We start from the raw sequence: 16,710 nt of genomic DNA, 5'->3' as shown, positions 1-16,710 counted from the left end.
GAGCGGTGAACGCAGTGAAAAATTTACAGTAGATGGGAAATCGATTGCTCCCCCGTGACCTTTTGTAAACTGTATTTATGACAAAGAACTGCACAGATACAGATATTAACAATCTATAGATCACACCTTGTGTCCTCTGTTTCTGTTTGAATCCACTCGCGCTGCGCTGCTGCCGCAGTCTGCAGATTGAAGAACGCGCAGAAAGACAGGGAGGAGACGAAGTCTGCCGCCGTTTTCAAATGAAATTTAAAGAGAGCTGACTCTAAGGTGATCACGAATGTGTGTACAATTTATGGAGCTAATCACTATAGACCCACTAAAAATGGCCTAGCAATGCCCATGCTTCTTAGGTCCTTTACCGAGAACCAGGACAAATATTTCAATCGATCGCTCAGGCATTATGTGGCACCGAAATCTGCATTCTGATTTGGTTCTAGTACCTACCATTTACATAGGTACCGGTGCCATATTAGCACCGGGTTTCGGTACCCAACCCTAATGTCTATGACAACAAGGCAGCTTCTATCTTAAAAGTTCATGCTGCTGCCATATTTAATTATCATGCCCCTGTCGATGGTGCATCCTTGGGGTCTCACAACCTTGTATGTAGTTTTCTGAAGGGAGTAAGGCATTTAAAGCCTTCTACTCATTTTCCTGTTTGGGACTTGCTGCTTGTTCTAGAATTTATTTGTACACCACAATTTGAAGGATATTAAGTTGTTGTCCTGGAAAGTGTCTTTTCTGTAAGCTATTGCTTCCGCTAAATGTGTTTGTGAGCTTCATGCCCTGTCAGAGAGTGAATTGTGCTTATGCTGGTTACCAGAGGATTCTGGGGTCATTCTTTGCCCTAATCCAGCCTTCCTCCCTAAGGTCTTGTTACCACAATTTGTGAATCAGTCTATTCATCTGGCTGCTTTTCAACCTCCTTTTTCTCCCTATGATGCAGGAGGTCTCATCTTCTGTGTCCTAAAACAAGCTTTGAGGTGCTATGTTAAGTCTACTGCTTCTTTTAGACAGACAGATCAGATATTTGTGTGTAATGGTGAGGTATGCAAGGGCACTCTTTTGTCTAAGCAAAGACTGTTACGTTGGATTGTCAAGGTGATAAAGCTAGCGTATAATAATTCTAACCTGTCTTTACCAGTGTGCGTTACTTGTCACTCTACTAGGGCTGTCTCTTCATCCTGGGCTGCTGTACGGGGAGTTTCCTCGGCGGAGGTCTGTGCAGCTGCTACCTGGTCCTCTCCATGTACAGCACCTTTGCATGATTCTACAAGGTCAATGTGGCTGCTTCCCATGATGTGAGTTCTGCAGTCCTTCTGGAGCATTTGATTTTTTCAGGGGGGTGGCATTCCTCATGACTGTGTTGGTATGTGTCATCCACTAGTGCTCAGCACTGCCTCTGGTGGTCAGGAGGAAAGCATTCTGAGGCTGGTCAACAAGCTGCTGTGGTTTTATACCCTTGCATCTCAGTCTACATTATGACATGACTCTGTTGGTATTTCATTCTTGACCTATCTAGCTGGCACAGTGATTATCCACTAGTGCTTAGGCTAGTATTAATTTCATTAATGAAATGACTAAGATGACAATAAGGTCAATAATGATAACTGCGACTATATCAACATGCAATATCGTTGATGAAAAAAGAAGAGACTAAAAAGTATTTTACAATTTTTTTTTAAATTCTAGAAATTTTTATCAAAAAAAGGAGACAAAATATTATTGTGGACTGCAGCACATGCCTCTACTAAACAAGCTTTCATGTGTGTGGTTGCCAGATATCAAGAGTTAAAATCCAAAACTCAGAGCTTCTCTGTTAAAAGGATACATTTTCTGCCTAGTGTTTTGCCTATTATCTGGCAAAAAATAAGTAAAACACTGGGCAGACAAAGTACCCGTTCTTCATTGCTGATGTGCCGACAATGATCTGAAAACACGACAAACAAGTAAAAGTTTAGCAATCTCTGTGTGAGATGTTCAGCTTAAATGAAAGTGTCATTCAGCCAGTCTGTGTTCTGTCATGATCTCGACTATTTTGTTTGCAATTGTGGTTGCTGAATAAACGCCCTTACTCAACCGCTGTTGTTTTAATAGAGAAACATTATTGCAATTTTAAATTATTGAAATTACTATTAGGAATTTTACTGTTAAAATATTTTGTGTTTGTTTTTGCCAGTTTTTGCATATTATCCGCTGAACTTTACTGTGGACAAATTAGCATGATCAGCAAAAACTAATAGCATATAGAGATGTAATGATTCAATAAACTTATGATGCAATAAAATTCACGATACAGATTATACAATACAATTTATTTATATATTTATTGTTTTACAAAATAAGATTTTTTTCCTTTTATTATTTCTCAGACAAAATGCTGCATATTTCTTAGTGATAAATTTTAAAACAAATCCCAAATCAAATAAAAAATTATACAACTAAAAGAAATCGCTTCATATAAACAAATGCTTTGCCTGTGCTCTATTTAAAATCAGAGGCAACCACTGCATTTGAATTACTATCCAAAAAAGATGAGTGAAGACGCAAATGTAACTCTCTGACAGCAGCAGGCGCTAATGTATATGTTCACTTAAGACATAACTGACGGTGTTTACGAGAATACTTGCAGAGACAATTATTTTGAGATAATTTTGTGTATATGTGTTCATTCAGAAGCAAGGATATGTGAAAGAGGAATCAATTCTGTGTACGCACCTTAATGCGAAAACCTCTGTGCGTGCTTTGAATGAGTGTGCACAGCTCTGAATGTGGGCAAATGGTTTAAAACGCTTGAATGTTTAAATTTGCAAGACTTAGAAACAAGTGCAAACGATCAACAACAATCCGTTTCACCCCTACAAGGGAGTGGACAATGCAAACAAGTTAGGAATTTTATATTACTATTCAAGATAGCCCGTTGGGCAGGGCGGTGATACATTTTGGTAGCCCAACTGGAAAACACATTGACTAAAACTAGACTAAAATGCTCAGACATTTAGTCAACTAAAACAGGACAAGGTTGACTAAATATGATAATAACTCAAAAGCACATTTGACACTAGGACTAAGACTAAGACTAATTTAAAAGAGTAAGACTAAGACTAAATTTAAATGGCTGACAAAATTAGCACCGCCTCTGGTGGTCATCTGGAAGACACAGAGCCACAGTTACATACATAACTAGTGTTTCACCTACAGATAAAGTAGGACAACTGAGCTTAATGTGTACCTATTACTAAACATCTGCATTAAGTTTTAAGTATATCATGTAATCTTATTCGCTCTATGCATTAGGCATGATGAGCAAACCCTCTGCTACTTCACACCTCCTGTCAACAGTGGCATTCTGGGAAATCTGACCGCCATGTCACGGCACCCCGCTTGCATTCAGTCTGTTTCTTTTATCTAGCCAAATCTTTCTCTCTATCTTTCTATGCGTCTCTCAGTATGATCACTTTTGGACTTGATTCTGATGAACGTCACAGGAAATAACAAGCACACTAAAACCATCTTCCTGCAGACCTGACCACAGCCACAAATAGACCTGCACCAGCGTAAAAATGACTTGACCTGCTAGCAATGCTTACTGGAAGAGAGAGAAAACAAGAGAAAGAGAGAGAGAAGAACAATATGAAACTTCTTTACAAATGAAACCAAAAACCACTTCCTTCATGTACTGATGACAATGGCCCAGATATAGAAACGCTGATCTCCACCTCACAACCAGCTCTATTTTAACAGCTTGGTTTTAACATGTCATTGACGTAGTAATGGGTGACCTAACATTGCTAAAGCAGTTGGCATTGCTGCATATGTTCAAATCAGACTAATCTAAACATCAATCAAGAAACTGGTGTGGTTCTTTCTAAATCCAGATCATCCGGATCACACATCCAACTTGCATGCTTCTGTACGCAAATGTGTGTGTTCAGTCTGAATTTAGGCTTTCAAAGTGGTTTGTGTGTGTGTGTGTGAGCAAGGCTTGCGTTTGTCCTCTGTTTACACTGCAGTGTTGTTTGGTGCAGTGCTGATGCATGTGATCGCCTCAAAGAGCTTTTATATGGGACCGCTCCAGATTTGACAAGAGCCGGGCACAGAACAATGGCCTTTGATTAGAGAAGAGGTCTGTCTCTCTCTCCTCTAAAACCCCTCAAGTTGGCCAGAGTGACGGTGTAAAAAAAGAATGACTCATTTTTCCCTGTTGCTCTCTCTCTCTCTCTCTCTCTCTCTCTCTCTCTCTCTCTCTCTCTCTCTCTCTCAGCTTTTGGCTTGCATGAATGTGTAGATTCTCACTGCCCATACCCACAAAACTAACAGTTCTGACGCCTAGTTTAACATCATAAGTCCCCGTTTCAGACCCCCTGTGCCTATATTTCAGAGCAATAGTGCAGATCTTTGATCTCTAATGTCTTTTTTCATAACCTGTTTATAAGGACAGGAGAATCTGAAACTGTTCATCTATACTAGGATTGTACTCTATCAGCTAAAGTATAATGATATCAAGTAAAATGATATAATAATAATGAATGTGAGCAAAGCTGACAAACCCAAATCTTTCTAAAGTCAATCTCAAACTCATCACAGGAGGTGCTCGTGCGGTTCGCTTTCACATTGTTATATTCCACATAGGATATTTTTCATTGCTGGCTTATGTACAGATATATGAGGCAGATGTTTCTGGCTGTTTGTGTTTTTTGTGTATTCAACAATACACAAATAAAACATTTTTTTTTAATTCCTGCATTGTGTTTCATTCTATTGTGTTGCATTCTCACATCCTGCATGCAAAAATGCATTACCATGAATCACAGTAATACCATTTGTACTACATACTATTATGTATTATTAGTAAATAATATTGTAACTAAGTACTGAATCCTAAATAAATTGTAAATACTGTGGCACTGCTGGTATTTTGACGCTTGGGCACAGCAATACAACTTTAGCACAAGTAAACCGTGCAACCCTAATGTACAGTATACTGATGTATACATACTAATAACATTTGAGAAAAATGACTGAGCTACAGTCATAACTGGCCTAGGATCAGTTTCACTACAAGAGCATTAATCATACTGGGGAAACTGTGATCATTAATAGATCTGAGAGGAGAGAGAGAAAGAAAGAAAGAAAGAAAGAAAGAAAGAGAGATATGGATGGAAAGAAAGAAAGAAAGAAAGAGATGTTGACATCCAATGTTGCTAAAAAGGTGACTGATAAAAAAAAAAAAATTCTGATTGAACTCTGCCTACACTCAGTTGTGCTACACTGTCCTGACTGAAGTAAACCCCTGGACACTTCCTGTTTTGTTGAGTGTGTAGCGTGAATCAAAACCCTCTGCTGCTATTTTTAGTGGCAAAAAACAACTCTGAAATGCAGAGTGCCAAAAGAGGAAACACAGAAGTAGACTTCCTTCCTGCTTCGGTTTTCTTCATTGAAACGATGAAAAGAATAGACGAGAGAACGTGAGTGGGTGTCAACATGGCCTGATGGCTTCCATTTTGTCCTGACTGGAGGTACTATTGCTGCTAAGCACGCGTCCGTGTGCTCGTCATGACTGATGCTGTGTTATATGACGTGCTATCTGTCTTCATTAGCAAAGAAAAGAGATGGAAACTGACACACACTATTATCAAACATACTTACAACCCAGTAGCTCATTCTTACTCTTTTTCACAGACACACATTAAACATTATGACTGGGCTAATTAATTTCACTCATTCGATGGAGGCTTCCAGCATAAAATATTTTCAGTCAAAACATACTTCATGTTTTATATACAGCTATGTGTTTTGAACCAATGATATTTCACTCTGGGTGAGACATGACAGAAACAGAAACCAAATAAATGACAAATCACAAAGAGGTAGACTGGAGAGATTTGATTTATCACTTGACAGTTTATCGCACCTGGTTAAGATAAATGCTCAGTAGACAGCATGTGCTGGGTTGCCCTGGGCAGCTGTGACTACTGGAACAGAACTAAAAGCTACCTGCTGCATCTGTGCCTCTCATTCACTTGTCCTCTGCTCTCTCTGCCACCTGTCTCTCTCATGCATGTGTCCTCATAATGTGAGAAAGAGAGAGCTCATTACGGTAGACTTTTCTCCGGAGGATGAAGGACTGTGTGTGTGTGTGGATCACTTATGGGCCCAGCAGAATGAAAACAACATGAAAGGAAGATGAGGGAAAAAATGAAACTGTTTAATCTATGTTACATCGCTTAGCGCCACTCACTAATGCTCGTAAGCAAGCAAGCAAGAAAGAAAGCCATACTACAACAGAAGGTATTATTTGGCAGTCTAATGCAGAATTATAAATAGTTTTTAATAAAATAAAATTAAATTGAATTATAAATAGAATTGTAAATAGTTACTTTTCTAAAATCAGACAACATTTTGCAATAATTATGCCATCAACATTTGCCAATGCAATTCCATTTTTTCATAATTTTGTTTTTCTCAAAAGTACAAAAAGAATCTTTAATGGAACTATTAAGAAATCAGAGCACAATCATTAAATTCCTTACGAAATTCATTAGTGCTCTTCAATTTTAGTTATAAAAGCTTTACATTAGTGAACAGCTCCTCTGTTTCACACATACAGTACACAAACATTGCCATCTTCTCTATCTCACCCTCTCTCTCACACACAGACAAGTTCTGTTATTTAAATGCTCTGCAGTCTTTCTGTCCCCTCTGAACCTTCTGGACAAACCAGAGATCCTTCAGGCCTCTGTCGGCCTCTCTCTCTCCCCTCTCTTCTCCCTCTCTCCGCTCCATTGACTTAATGGACTGTCAAGGCAATGATGGACGATGCTTTACTAATTAGGTTTTCAAGTTAGAAAGAGAGAGAGGGAGAGAAAAAGAAAAGGATGAGACAAGAAAAAAAGACAAAGGGAGAGAATAAGAAAGAGAGATGACACAGATACTACAAGGTGAATGCAAAAAGTAAAACAAAAGATAAATGATCAAAAGTTTCAAGGGCTTTGGAGTTAGGGTTCAGTTCATCCCAAAATGGTTAATTTATACTCATTATTTACTCATTCTCATGTCCTTCCAAAATCCATATGCTGTTATTATTTCTGCTGAACACATCTTTAAAGAACTGTTACACAACTCTTGCCAGTTCATAGTGGCTGGGAAAACTACACAGTCCATATGATTTGTAACCTACTACTCCAAGTCTTCTGAAAGCTCTGATCCTGTTCTCTCTCTTTGTCCTTTGCAATAATGTATTTGAAGCTGTCTTTCTCTATAGGGACCCACAGAATCCACTGGGACAGAACATCAATACAAAAGGGAATTAAAGTCTCCTGGTGAACGGGATGAGAGACAGACGTTCAGGCTGTCTTTGCTTACTTTTAACTTATTTAAGACAATCAATTTATCGGACAGCCCATAAAACATAATGTGATGTTAATTAGAAAACAAGGTTCTGCAGTTGTTCTAACGTGATTATGACATCCTGTCTTTATATCCTGAAGCTAAAAAGCCAGTTTAGACAAAATACGTGGAGTAAAGACAATGGTTTGATAGTTTCTTGAAAGTTCAGTGGTCTGAGAGCTGTATTCTTTCAGTCTTGGACATATTTGACATAATTTATCAGGTGATACCAGAAAACAGGCAATCACTAAGGCACAGACCTTGGCCGTCCAAAATTATGAAATCTTGTGTTACCCAAACCAATAAACAATTATTAGTGATGGGTTGAGACTAAACTCACTGTGAGTTACTCTAGTCACCACATAAGGTCACCTTCTGGGAAACAGAAACAAGAAAGGGAAAAAACACAGGGTCATTCTGAGACATATCAGACTACCCATTTCCTCATGTAATTCTACAGGGGTTTTGTACACACACACACACCATGAACCTTGATCTTTTGCTTCCAATAAATACAGTTGGTCTTCAGTATCATCCACATGAATGTTCAAACAGAAACACCCAGGGCCCAAGAAACATTCACAGTGCCCTTCAACATCCACATGGTCTGAATGTTCTAGTCTTCTCAAAAGACACCTAGGAAAACTGTCTTGCACTGCTAGAGTGTTTTTGGACAACGTTTTCTAACGCAGACCCACTAAAAACATTAAGAACATATTGATGTGTGTAGGGATGCACTGATATTAAAATTATATACTATTTTGCCTAAAAATTAAATAAAAATAAAATACTTTACATTAAAATCAGTAGTTACAAGTGAAAATAGGCATCAAAACATTATAATGTACAGCATGAAAAAATAACATTTTGAGATGTTAAAGTTTACAGTTAACAGTGTTATTAAATTATTAGTGTTTTTAAAGATGAACTTTTAAGTGAGTGCTAGAAGCCGCCAAATGTAAATCTAATCTAAATGTAAAAACAGAGGAAATGAGGATGACCAATTAAAAATACAATATCAACTATACTGTAAAAAGATAGATGTAAACATAGAAATGGTGATTCCTATGGCAATGACCTCACCATAAACAACATCAACCTAAAAAAAATAATAATCAAATTATATTTACTATTTCCTTAGTATCACACCCTCCTTCACAGTGAGTGCACTCTTCACTTCTCTTTTTTGTTTTACTCTTTACTAAGCGTTCTATTTTTTTTTTTACTAGAGGGTTGTTTTGCTTGGTCCTTGACTAAATTTTGCTACATCTTTCAGTCCTATCCAGTCTTGCTACTGGGCTTAGAAATGACACCTTGATTTCCTGCTTTTCTATAAGAGACATCCTCTCACACATTAACCGATCTTCAAACTGAGAATAGTGAATATATAAAATTTTGGTTTTGTATCAGACCTCTTTCTTTAAAAGGCAAAATAGTAAACAGGTAGCAGTTTTCTGTTTTCTGTAGTCAGACTCATTCTTGTAGTGAAAATGGCAATAAGGCTGGACACTGGTCTGGTGGGGTCACAGCCTCTTTTAGTCCGCTACCTTGAGGAGAAACTAGTTGTTATGGAATTCTGCCCTTTCTCCCCTTAAACTTCGGCTGAATTTGTCTTGTGTCATTCTGCCTTACGGCAGATGGATTGAATGCACACACTGTGTCTCTCAGCTAACTTACACAAAACTCAACAACACACATACTTTTCCTTCTTGTCTGCCTCCAGTTTCTGCACACAAAATTAATGAGGGCACTAACAAAAAGGGCAGAGAGAGAGATAGAGTGTTATGTAATTCTTTACCCCTTGGAGAGGAAGGAGGAGAATAGGGCCATCTAACACACAGAAAGTATTGACAGTGCACACTGATAAATGAGACCCTCCGAGGAAACCTGTTACAGGATATAAGTACACATCACTGTTCCTCTCTTCTTCTTCCTAATTCATGAACACATATGTAAGATCTCTGCATACTTCCTCCTCTGTTTACTGTATCTCATTCTGTCTCTCATTTTTCTGTCTATACAAGTTCAACAATAAGAATTTCAATTTGTTAGCCCTTTACAAATCATTACATGGGTAACTGTTGAAGACATGCACAAAACTCACAACACGTTAACTATGATTCTACACATTAAATGTCAGTGTGTGCACAGCAACAACAGGAAATAAATGAACTCAGTCAAACTGAAATGACGTGTCACACTTCATAATGCTTCTCAGGGTTTAACAAGTCTGCTAATGAAGGTGAAATCACTAATGAGCAAGAGGAAGAAGTATGTAGTGTTTACTGACATCAATCTAAGCACACACACAAACACACAATTACCTTTCATCAGGCACAAACTGTACTGAATGTCAAATTTTGCTAAGCAGCATTAGCCTGTCATTAGCTGCCCTCAACATCTGATGACCCTCCAACGGACCGCCCACTGTCCGTTTATTGACTGTCTGATGCTGCACACAAAAATAGCAAGCACTGACTAAAATCACAATTTCTGGTCTGATTGACTCTCTTTACATGGCCTCTAAATATAAGTGCACACAAGATTTGTGAGTAGTGCAGTTACAACATATGTATCAGAGAAGAATGAATTACTGTAGAATCTACTGCATGCAAATGTACACCTAAATGGCAAATAAAAAAACTGTGGTTGATCAGATGGTCTCTTCCTGTCTTTTTGGTCAGATTAAGCTGCAATATAGATCTCAAGTAATATGGTGAGTGCTTGTAAACACCCTTATTCCCTGTCAAAGTTTATGTAGGGCCCTATGATTTCTGCGATATGGAAAACGGAGACGGAATCGCAGAATCCAGTCATAAAAACGTAATTTACTGAATAACGCAGAATGTCACGGAATTTGTAAAATTTTGAATGAATTAATCAAAAGTAGGTTATTACACTTAATTTAAACCACCATATGGACTAGTATTTGTAAATATTAAGCCACAAAAATACTATTTAAATATGAATCTTGCATGTTCTGTGTGTCTGTGTGTGTGTGTGGTTTCATTTCATGTACTGAAGTGTGCGTGAAGCTCATGGTGATTTCAGCGTCTGCCGTCTCACTAAATGAGTACATAAATACATGAACAACATCTCCAAAACTGTTCTGAGAGTCACTTCATGAGCATTTTACCATTTAATTTGAGTAAAACTAGCATCATATCATACACATAGAACTGTAAAGGTAATCACGGCAACCTGTCAAAATAAGAGTCCAGTTTAATTTGAAGACATTTGTAAAAGAAATATATTACTATTGCTCAGTAGATTGTACATAGACTACTACTACTACTAGAATGAAACATAAATTATTTTTTAGGGTATAATCACACAACATTTCTTCCAAGTTTTAATTTTATTTTTAAATCCCCCTTTTTTTTTTGCCAAAAAATAAGTTAATTATTCAATACTTTAAAGATAAATTAAATTAATGTTATATGCCTTCATTTGATAACCAGAAAAATTTAAATAAACAACACAGAATTTCTGAGGGCGGAAAAAACATTTCATAAGGCTATTTTAAGAATAAGTTTGAATAAATTATGTATGCTAACATATATTTAGACATGCTAAAACAGAATTTAATAACAAAACATGGTGCGAAAAAATATAAAATTTAATAGGGCCCTAAACATGTAATTTTTGTTAAACTTTTAATAAATTGATGTGAAATTGTATAAGTTTGATGATTTTAATTAATTAGACATGATTTTTGATTAATAATATTTAATTTAACCATTAAAAAAGAGTCAAGAAAAATTTAAACGGAAAAAAGAAAACGGAATCCAGAAAAATTAAAACAGAAAAAAATGGACTTTGGAAAAAAATAAAATGGAATTTGGGGGGAAAAAAAATGGATTTCATAGGGCCCTATTTATGTGTATACATAAAAATTAAAATCAAAGACATAATTTTCATAGACTCCTCTAAAGGGACATTTAGAGGAGGACAGATACAACAAGTTATTTGTGATATTATCTAGCATTATTTTAAGTATGAAAATTATACTACCATTCAAAAGCTTAGGGTCAGTAAGTTTTTTGGCATTGCCGCCATTTTTTTTATATTTCAAATAAATTGTGTTCTTTTGAACTTCTGAACTCTATTTTTGTTGTTGCTGAACAATCCGCAATCGCAGTTTCTACAAAATTATCAGCATATTTGATTTCTGAAGAATTATGTGACACTTAATACTGGAGTAATGGCTGATGACAATTCAGCTTTGACATCACATTAATAAATTACACTTTAAAATTAATTAAAATAGAAATATAACTCTTGAACAGTAGTGTACATGAAAATAATTTCAACTTTTCCAGGTTGCACTAATCTAATTATCAAAGAATTTCTACATAAAGTATTAGCAAAATGTTAGCATTGTTTGACAAAATGAAAACTTAATTGGTATCTGTGTGATCGCCTGATTCAATTAGTTCAGCTTCATTGGCTTGCTGATACTGACTAATATTCTGCTAATTTCATCAACCGCGCTGTCAAGATAAATATGACTGACATGCGCTGATCTGGGATCATGTCCATCTTATTACAACTATGATATAAATGTTCATGTACACAAAGCCATTGCTTATTTGAGATCTGCTTACACTAAGCAGATCAGATGGTTAAACTGATCTGAGGTCAGTTTTCAGCCGTTTAACAGAGAGGAACTAAAGGCATTCAAGGCCTGATCTGAGATCTGTTTTAAAGGAAGCTTCTAGAAATTATCCAACAAAGCTGATATGGTTTGTTATGGTGGCAGTGCAATAAACCTTTGCACTCTGTGAGTAGCATTAACAGAGTGTTAAATGTAGAAAAGTTGTTCAGTGGGCCACAGCCAAACAGTGTCAGAGAAATAAATAGCGAGTTACTAAGTGACTGCTTAAGCCCATCTGTAGATGAAAGAGAGATCTGTAACCTTACATTGTTCCTGCTACAAAACAGGTGGCCTCACTGTTGCAGTCACATTTAACTCTCAGAATCTCAGATGGGTCAAAGGAGAAAGGTCACCTGATACATGAATACTGAATTGTTGGGGGTGGGAAGCACAGGTAAGGCACTAAATTCTGCTACACTTTTTGCTTGCAGGGTCTGTCTTCCAGTCTCATTCTTGAATGGAGGTTTACCACAGGATAAAAAATAAATAAGGTAATTCTGACTTTTTTTCTTGCAATTCCGAGCTTATACCTCACAATTCTGAATTATACCCTCTGTCTGCTTAACAATTTTAACAATTCTACTGTTCTCATCTTATCAAAATGCAACACAGAGCTGACACAATAACCAGGTACTGTATGTGTGAGGGGTCAAGGGTCAGGGTAACCCTCAGTGTGTTCATGAACAGACTGACCTCTACACTAAATTCCCCTCTTTGACAGGAAATAAAATCAATCAGCAAGAATCTGCTTCAAATTCATTTTAAAACGAGCTCAATTAATCAACAGCATTTGGTCATTTGATTAACAAAGAACATGTGCATGTAGACTAGATGCTGTCTTGTGTATCATAGTAAGCATGCTAATGACCGTCTCATATGCTTTTGCCCTTTCAGGAATAAACATTAGTCCAAACTGACACTGATACTGTACATACACTGTACTAGTCATAGCATGCCAAGTGCCAAGTATTGACTGATTCTGAGCCATCAGTGATTGTCCAAAATGCACTACAGCTACAACTATACAGAGTGTGTGTGTGTGTGTGTGTGTGTGTGTGTGTGTGTGTGTGTGTGTGTGTGTGTGTGTGTGTGTGTGTGTGTGTGTGTGTGTGTGTGTGTGTGTGTGTGTGTGTGTGTGTGTGTGAGAGAGAGAGAGAGAGAGAAAGAGGGAGAGAGATTTTATTCTACTAAATCCTACCTTGGCTCGAATCTGACCAGAAGTGGATACTTTTCGGATTAGTTTGTGCGAGGTCTCCTCTGGCTCCCCGTCACTGTCCGATGATTCGTCACCTGCCTCAGCTTGAGGGTCCGGAGAGGTCAGGGACTCCCGGGGTTCTCGGACATAAAGTACATTTGGATTGAGCTTCGAGGCCATGACTATGCAGGGGACACGATTTTCACAGCACTCGTCTCCTCCTCTGTGCCAAGTCAGCTCTGAAACAGAGAAAGCTAACGGTATTGATTCCCAAAGGGACTTCTTCTGCTTTCATTTTAAAGCCCTATATACCTGTATGAACTACAGCATTCATACTGTAGCAAATTCAGTTCCTCTATTTTGATTGCACAAAGTGTTGAGGCCAACAAAAGAAACCAGTGCATAAACCAAAAGACATTTACCAACAATAGGGGATTATTTATTCTATTGCACAACAGCGGGGTAATGGGAAAAAAAGGATATTTGAGGTGATAAAAGATACAAGATCTTGTGATCTTTGTGTTCATGTTGGTTTCATGCATAAAAAATGGTGTAACAAACAAGGAAAGTACTAAAATACTTAAACCTTGAATACCTTGAATGTAATTATTCAATTATTATTTTTTTATTTTCAAACTACCTAAATTTCTGTCTCAATAAGGGTTCTTATCACATGACAACAAAAAAGGTTCCTGAAAATTGATTTGACAAATTGACAAATCTTTTCAAATATCTTGCATATTAGTAAGATTTTAAAACAAAATTTAGAGAGAGCGAGAGAGAGAGAGAGAGAGAGAGAGAGAGAGAGAGAGAGACAGAGAGAAAGAGACAGAAAAATTAAGTCACATTTTAGGGGAAAATTCCAAAATGATCACAACAGCAGCAAGATATGTATCAGTCACAAACTAAGACTGTCAGCCAGTGGACAAAACTGAAGCAAGAGCATTTCTTACATTTCTTGTTGTGCAAAGTTATTTTTAATTTTTATTTTTAACAATGTCTTTGATATTTTTCTTGTTTCTTATTTGTGAAAAAAAAGAAAAAAAGAAAGTATACATATACTTAATTATTTTACAGATCTGTTTTTGTTTTATGTATTATATAATTGTTTATTCCAGATTCATGTAATGAACAATGCTTTGGCAATACTGTGCAAGTCATGCCAATAAATCTCAGATGAATTTAAATTTGAATTTTTATTTGCGAGAGAGAGAGAGAGAGAGAGAGAGAGAGAGAGAGAGAGAGAGAGAGAGAGAGAGAAAACATGGCTGCCACCGGAGCAGAGATTGTGTTCACACTGTGATCTGAATCAGATGGAAACAGAACTGAGAACAGAATTCTCCAACTACACGGACAGTGTTCTATGATAAAATACAGCAGATCCATCAGACATTTAAAACTCTTTCAAACCAGGAGAAACTGCCGTATCTGTTAGGAGAACACAAGAACTGCTGAGTGTTTGCTGCTCAATGTGTCTGCCTGTCACAATAGAAGAGAAAACACTCAATCCGCCCTGATCTGATGTTTCCAGCACATGTAGATTATATTACTTAGATGTATATTTTGCCTCTGTAAATCTAATACTTTATCTTATTTTATTTTATTTCTAACTTATACACTAATTCATTTTGCACCACATGCTTAATACTTTTCATATATTTTTATTATTACTATTAATCTTTTTCTTTGTTAATACATATGTGCACTATTTGTAATCAGCCCAGATGCAACTGCTTTGGCAATACAAATGTACAGTTTTTGTCATGCCAATAAAGCTCACCTTTACACCATCAGACCTTTTACCTTAAGCCTCACAAAATCTCATATCCAAATGCATTTAAATTCATGGAGTAAAAAAACGTATTCATCATACAAAATGCATCCAGGTCATTTTTAAGTTTTTTTTTTTTTTGCATAATATATCGAGACAAAATAATGAGCGACACGCCATTGACCCTAATGCAGACGGTGAAGCCCATTCGCGCTCAGAATCGATCCAAACCCATCTGACATAATCCACAGACGGTCGCTGTCAATGCTTTGAGAGATACATGAACTCGCTGAGTGTTGCGCGTGCTCACAGCTGCGCATTCGTTGCCTTCACAATCATTCGACTCGGCGACACTCCGTTATCACCTTTCTCGCTGTTAATCTAATTAAGTCGCCTCTTAGCCCAAAATATTGCCTTAACGTGTCCCCATACGTGACAAAACGCGACGCTTTCTGCATCGGACTTCAGTTTATGGCACACACATCTCCTGTAAACATAAAATAACTACCTGTTATGATGTCGGGAGTCGGCTGTCTACGTGTGAAAAACGATCCAGTCGATTTGCAGACCAATAAAGAGACGTTCGAGTGAATAATGCCATTACTGATATTTTAACGCGGGCGTCTAATGGGCTTTTGGATTTGACGAGATATCGTTTACACAGACATCTCTGACTCAGTAGCACCAACTGTGTTCTCACGTCTTTCAAGCCAAAAACAGCCGTGTTGTAGGCAGCATTACTGTTGTACATACACAAATTAGCGATCTAACGAGAGCAACGTTCTCCGGCTTCGTCATTTGAACAAATCCGTTAACGGTTTGATTCACTGAATGCTCGCGGCGTTCGGCCATCACTTTCTGAATTGACGAATAGACTCAGCTGTCACTCTCGCGCACGATTCCGTCCGCAGCGGTTGCACCGACTAAATGAAAAGGTGGACGTGGACGTGGTGTGTTACCTCTGTGGTGCGTTGTCGGTTCCCGTTGACCCTCGTATGTGTGTTCTTGTTGCTCTCGGGCAGCGCGGTTAGATACTGTCAAATCTGCTCCTGTCGCGCACATACGCGCGTGGACGCATAGCATCGGATAAGATTTGAATCGAAAGGGAGGGGTGGACTACAGCGCAAGAGCGTCTGTGTCTCAGCACATCTGGAGGGCTTGACAACAGATATCTAAGAATGTTTGAGAGATTAATCCATCACCCTACAGTATTATCGTTTAACTGCATTTCTCACTGCAGATATATAATGCTTTGCAGGGTCGCTTCTGAAACTTCAGACTGGAGACTGGTGTTCAGGAAGGGAAGTCTTCGCAGACGAAATATGTGACTTGTTGCTACATGTTGAGCTGCTTGGCAATGTTCTGACCATTGAAGAGGTCACTTGGGTAATAAAGGGCAGATAGTCACAGCACCACTGGATATTGGATATTTGTTCACAATGAGTTTTCTTAACAAAATACAGGCTGTAGTGGAAACCTAATTGATTTTAGAACCCCTAATGTCAAAGTAATGCAGTTAACTAGTTAGCAACAGCATACTTAAGCATACCAAACGTCTTTTATTTGGTGTAGCAGGAAGTGCAAAATAGAAGAGGCTAGTTACACCAACAGCACATGCATCGCAATATAGGCTACAACTCATGTCCCATAACTATCAGTCTTCAGTCTAAGCACAAGCTCCACTCTTTACCAACCAAA

The 16,710-nt window shown here is 37.7% G+C and overlaps 1 protein-coding gene and 1 long non-coding RNA gene across 3 annotated transcripts in view; one reads left to right on the top strand and one right to left on the bottom strand.

Moving 5' to 3' along the window:
* LOC122145600 overlaps positions 1-12,785 on the top strand; it is a 33,905-nt gene extending 21,120 nt beyond the window's left edge. The window contains exons 2-3 of the long non-coding RNA XR_006160425.1: positions 12,478-12,537; positions 12,659-12,785. This is a non-coding gene — a long non-coding RNA (uncharacterized LOC122145600). The remainder of the gene's footprint in view (positions 1-12,477; positions 12,538-12,658) is intronic.
* Positions 1-16,232, bottom strand: part of LOC109087533 (diacylglycerol kinase delta-like) — a 67,581-nt gene extending 51,349 nt beyond the window's left edge. For both annotated transcript variants that reach the window (XM_042759789.1, XM_042759790.1), the window contains exons 1-2: positions 15,972-16,232; positions 13,245-13,480 (exon numbers count right to left, since the gene is read on the bottom strand). In XM_042759789.1, coding sequence (XP_042615723.1) covers positions 13,245-13,480; positions 15,972-16,095 — 360 coding nt within the window. In that variant the 5' untranslated portion in view covers positions 16,096-16,232. The remainder of the gene's footprint in view (positions 1-13,244; positions 13,481-15,971) is intronic.
* Between the last annotated feature and the right edge of the window lie 478 nt (positions 16,233-16,710).

This window comes from Cyprinus carpio, chromosome A7 (assembly GCF_018340385.1).
Source record: "Cyprinus carpio isolate SPL01 chromosome A7, ASM1834038v1, whole genome shotgun sequence".
In the NCBI taxonomy this organism is placed as follows: domain Eukaryota; kingdom Metazoa; phylum Chordata; class Actinopteri; order Cypriniformes; family Cyprinidae; genus Cyprinus; species Cyprinus carpio.
The sequence above is the reverse complement of the archived record's forward strand: the minus strand, read 5'-3'. Positions and strand labels throughout refer to the sequence as shown.